General features: G+C 43.2%; 1 protein-coding gene across 4 annotated transcripts in view; it reads right to left on the minus strand.

Moving 5' to 3' along the window:
* LOC127750443 (uncharacterized) overlaps window positions 1–4181 on the minus strand; it is a 37648-nt gene extending 33467 nt beyond the window's left edge. For 2 of the 4 annotated variants that reach the window (XM_052272145.1, XM_052272142.1), the window contains exons 1-3: window positions 4087–4181; window positions 2383–2482; window positions 593–712 (exon numbers count right to left, since the gene is read on the minus strand). In XM_052272145.1, coding sequence (XP_052128105.1) covers window positions 593–712 — 120 coding nt within the window. In that variant the 5' untranslated portion in view covers window positions 2383–2482; window positions 4087–4181. The remainder of the gene's footprint in view (window positions 1–592; window positions 713–2382; window positions 2483–4086) is intronic. The other 2 variants (XM_052272146.1, XM_052272144.1) reach the window with 1 other exon arrangement.
* Between the last annotated feature and the right edge of the window lie 917 nt (window positions 4182–5098).

The following is a 5098-nucleotide window of genomic DNA, read 5'->3' on the forward strand; positions in this document are numbered from 1 at the left end:
TAAGCCCGCAGAAGGGCGGGCTAAAAAAAAGTCTTGGTTTTTGGTATCATTTTACCCTTTCGAACCAAAATGCAAAATTTCGTAGGTCTTAGTCCTCGATACCCCCTATGTAAAACCGCTCACCGCCTCGGGGGCTCTGAGAAAACGCTCACCCCACGCCCCGCCTGCGGACAACCGCTTACCTAGCTTGCCGCTCCGGATAACCGCTTAAGTCGCTTTTTCACCGAAAACGTAATATTGGTATCATTCGAAAGGGGCGGAAATTCTCTTTCGAATGATACCGTTATTACGTTTTCGGTGAAAAAGCGACTTAAGCGGTTATCCGGAGCGCCATGCTAGGTAAGCGGTTGTCCGCAGGTGGGGAGTGAGGTGAGCGTTTATCCGCAGCCGCCAAGGCGGTTAGCGGTTTTACATAGGGGGTATCGTCCTGTAGGAATCGTGCCCAGTCGGCAGTGTTATTGTCAAACTAAAAGCACACGTGCAATTATGGATAGTAAGCACGCCAACAAGAATTTTATTCTCATGAAAGCTAAGCTGTTATTGCAGGATATCAAGTAAAGAATTCGGATAGAAATTAGATTTAGGTTATTACAATACTCGTTACAAACAGGGAAAAGATACGTCGGCGAACACCGAGCACATTGCTCGGGCCTAAGAGCCACTTCCATGTAGCCAACGAATGTCGAACGCTGAACTCATCATTTGGCGGCATCTGAAACGTGTTGAGAAGGTAAGCATGCAAACAAAAACATACTATAAAACACAGCTTCTCTTCAAGTTTTAATGCATCGTAGTGGCAAAACAATGCAACACGAACACAAATGTTGCAAGGATTCTGATAGTTAGCAAACCATTTTCATTTTCTCTAGGTGCGAACAAATTCTGTGCAATAAAAAGTAAGGTGGACTATTCTTCGCCGTGTTGCACAAAATTAAGTCTGCAAGAATATTACGGTAAAAGTAAGAAGCCTGGAGGCTGTACTTTAAGGGGGTATGACTCCCGTAATCAATCATCAGTCATTGATATAAATGTTTGGCCTCGACCACAGCTGCCACAAAAAGCGTCTGTGCCTTTTTGGATACGCGATACTCCATTTGACTGTAGAAAACCCTCCGCCTCCGTGGTTGGACCTTACTGGGGACCGTAAAGTGCCGACTAAAAAAAGATTCTTCGCTAGAAGAAAAACAAGTCCAACAAACTCGCCATTTTTTATCGTCTCCTAGGGGGTAAACATTTTTGCGTCTCGGGAAAACGTTTCGTCAGCAGGGCTCTCCGACGCACCGTTCAGGCGCTAGGCCCTGTTTTGTGTCCAAGTTGCCAAAAAATGTCACATTGGGTAGGTATGTGTTAAGGGGTAAATAGTCATTTTAGGTTCCTACGACCAAAAATTTCGTCCGTTCGTTCGCCTCTCCGAAGCACCGTATAGGGGCTAGGCCCACTTATGCTGTAAAATTTAGTAAAAAAAAAACCTTTAGGTGAATTCCCTGCACCCTGTTACGAAAAAGAGATAGCCGCCTTGCCCATCCCCAGATTTGAAAAAAAACAAAAAAACATCTACGTTTGAGCCCCCCCCCCTCCCCTCCGCAAGCTCACACGCCTTACAACCCTGTCTCTTGTAGAGAAAGGCTACAAGGACGAAAATTTCCCCCGTCCTTGTTAGGAAAAAGAGATAGCCGCATTGTTAAAAGCTTACAGTGAATTTCACTGTAAGCCACGGTGAACCCCTGCAGCACCGTGGGCTACGGTGACATTCACCGTAGGCTACGGTGACATTCACCGTAGGCTGCGGTGACATTCACCGTAGGCTACGGTGACATTCACCGTAGGCTACGGTGAATATCAATTCAAGCTACGGTGAATTTCTCCGTAGGCTACGGCGAATATCACCGTAGGCTACGGCGAATATCACCGTAAGCTACGGTGCTGCAGGGGTTCACCGTAGCATACAGGGAAATTCACTGTAAGCTTTTAACCAGAGGGGGTGAACCTACAAGTCTAGAAGGCACAGTGCAGCTGTTGCCTGGGGTTGCCGCGTTACCAGGGGCTATGACGCCAGTACCTCAGATGCTGTAGGGGCAGACCAACAATGTGAAATGTTGGGTCTTCCCCGATGGACACAAATTTTTACATACATCTCTGAACCTCCTCAAGTCATCACTATTACACATATCCCCCTCAAAATGGCAAGGACACGGCATTTCAACGTCGAAGTGTCAGGTGGGCAGCAGAAGCAGGTGCGGGGGGCGGGGCGGGGAGGGTGGGGATCGGGTAATACTGTCCGCGGGTACCGCCACATATATGCGCTGTTTTTTATTAACACGAGTTTTCATACGACGCCTTGTATGTATGCGAGATGCATATCATTAGAAAGAGAATTTTCACCTGATTTCAATGTTGTTGCTTCTGCTCCATATTTATATCGGTTCTCACGGAACGCGCATCTTTCTGAAAGCGCCGACTTTTGCTACAATGCTCTTGTGACCTGAAGGGGATACCATCATTTTCAGAGTTAGAGAGCTATCAGTTAAATGACCATCAGCATTTCCAGTTTTATATGGTACTTGTCTAATAATAACATGTTTTCTCAGAGGAACGTGATACACATGTTGACAGAACAACACTCGTTGACAACCATGTAGATGTAAAGCAATAAAACTGAGCACTGAAAGGGCCTCTGTAAAGAACGAGTACCAGTATTCACACAAAATTAATTCTGTTTTCTTTCCTCCTTGTTCACTATTAATTAAAATAAAATTTTGCCTTATGACCGAAAGTGAATGGTCTTCAACCCAGAATATTCAACAAAATCCATGTGTAATCCCTGTTTGTAGAGTTTTCCTACAGAAATGCGCTCTTTAGCTACACATTTTTGAAGATAAATTGCAAATGATCTGCAAGCGCGAAAGTATACTTAAGCTATAAGTATTCCGTAATTAGCCACTGTAACCGCAGGTAAACATCAACTTTTCTTGAATCACATTACACCTAGAAACATAATAGAATTGACACTCAGTCATAGTTGCTTTTGCAAGCGCATGACTAACTCGTGATCCTTCCACCCGGGTCAGTATTTACCGTGCACATCTTAAATCGAAGTGGTGGCCCCCTCGGTTTGCTTAGAAGCTCTTGTTTTGCTTCGGGTGTTTTCAAGTGTCATTTCCTCTGTAGAGCACTTCCCGTGTAGTTAATTCAATGTAGGGTGCAGACAAAGTGCTCTATCTTTCCAGTGCGAGATAGAGGTGGGTATAGTGTTGAAAACTGTGCGCCACTGCACGAGCGAAACAAAATACCTTTATCCATGCTTCTGATCCTGATGAACCTCCAGTGTTCACTCTTAAAAAAATCAGTACAAAATTCTGTAACATTTTTACGCAGTAATTTACACATCACATATTACAGAAATTTGTATCAGATTTGATAAAAAGATTTGTTTCTGTAACATGGATACGAAAATCCGTACCACCTGATACAGAACCTCTCTGGGGTTTTAAAATGGTATACCATTTTTCTACCAATTATATAATTCTTTATCTTGTTAATCTTCCTTCCTTCCGCCTCTTCTTTTTTTTCTAGGGAACCAACTCCTTTGATTTAATTTGAAGGAATGTACCTTGCCGCACCGGGAGTTGAATTTAGACCCCCGGATTAGGAAGTCGCGCCTTTACCCGCGCGGCCACCCAGGCTACCTGAGAAGAGGTCTGCTGGAACCCGGCGTCATGCCACCGGGGCTCCCAGAGACCGTGCCAACCAAGTTCTATAATTCTGTGTCGTGGGCTACAGAATATTGTTGCCAACGTTACTTTATCTTGTATCTGTCACAGAAATTCGTAACATTTACGGAATTTTGTAACATTTTGATCAAATTACAGAAGTTTGTACCCATGTTACACGTTTCTGTATCACAAGAGCCTGACACAGAAAGCTGCATCAAATTTGATACAGAATTCCGTATTATTTTTTATATAGATGCTCCACGTAGTTCTTGTGAAGCAATAACACTCTAAACCCTTATATGTACTTCATAGCTCTGCCTTCTAAAACACCTGTACTTCATCAGTTATTGCCACTATTTGGCCAAGTGACAACCTGTACTCTGCGAGCAACCGTCGAAATTGTACCCGCTGGTCTGGTAAAGCTTCGTGTCGGCAGAGTGAACACACACTGACTGCACTCAGACCTGCCTGTCACTGTAACATGCAGACCACTGTTATTAATGCATCATGCCTAGAGCGTGTCATGTATATGTAGTAAGGTACGGCGAAAAACCATACTATTTTGGATAATGATGTCGGCTCACTTTGGAAAATGTGCTACTAGGTGATTAACGGTGCCAAAGCAATGTTTTGGGCGTTTTCATCTTCCGCCCCCAATAATGCCTCGAACTGTAACATTGAGTTATGAAAAAAACATTGTGGATATTTGCACCAATTGGGGCACCCAATACTAAACGCTATTTGCACCAATTACGGCTCCCGCCACCCCATATATGTATATATAGTATATAAAGTATATATGTAGTATATATAATATATAGTATATACAGTATATATGTACAATATAATATGTATATGGATTCTGGTGCAAAAAGCTGCCCTGTGGAGTTGAGCCCCAATTGGGGCAAAAGAAGTAGCAACAGTTATTTGCCCCAATTGAATCATGATGGGGCAAATCTCCTGACTGTGAGCAGGTCCACCAATTGGGGCAGTCGACAACAGGGTAGCTATTTGCCCCACCAAACTTAAGCGCAAGGGAATTAGCAGTTATATTCGTCTTTTCACCGATTGGGGCAATCAGGGATAGGGTAGCTATTTGCACCAAGTTAAACATCAACATACCAAATAGTAGTTGATGAATTAAATTTCTACAGGGGAACCGAGTAAGGAAAAGAAAAGTAGAATACTCTCGGGATGTATCCAGTGAGAAATAAAACATCTGTCCGATGACAAAACAAAATCAAATATCAGAAATTTGTCGATGTTTTTATCAGATGTGATTGAAATGTGGTCCTGAAAATTACACTTTTCTGGTATCTGATATCATTCCGATATCGGACAGATGTTTTATTTCTTGCTGGGTCTACTATCTCTTATAAAATTGT

The sequence above is a fragment of the Frankliniella occidentalis genome, unplaced genomic scaffold (genome assembly GCF_000697945.3).
Source record: "Frankliniella occidentalis isolate FOCC.00 unplaced genomic scaffold, Focc_3.1 Scaffold190, whole genome shotgun sequence".
In the NCBI taxonomy this organism is placed as follows: domain Eukaryota; kingdom Metazoa; phylum Arthropoda; class Insecta; order Thysanoptera; family Thripidae; genus Frankliniella; species Frankliniella occidentalis.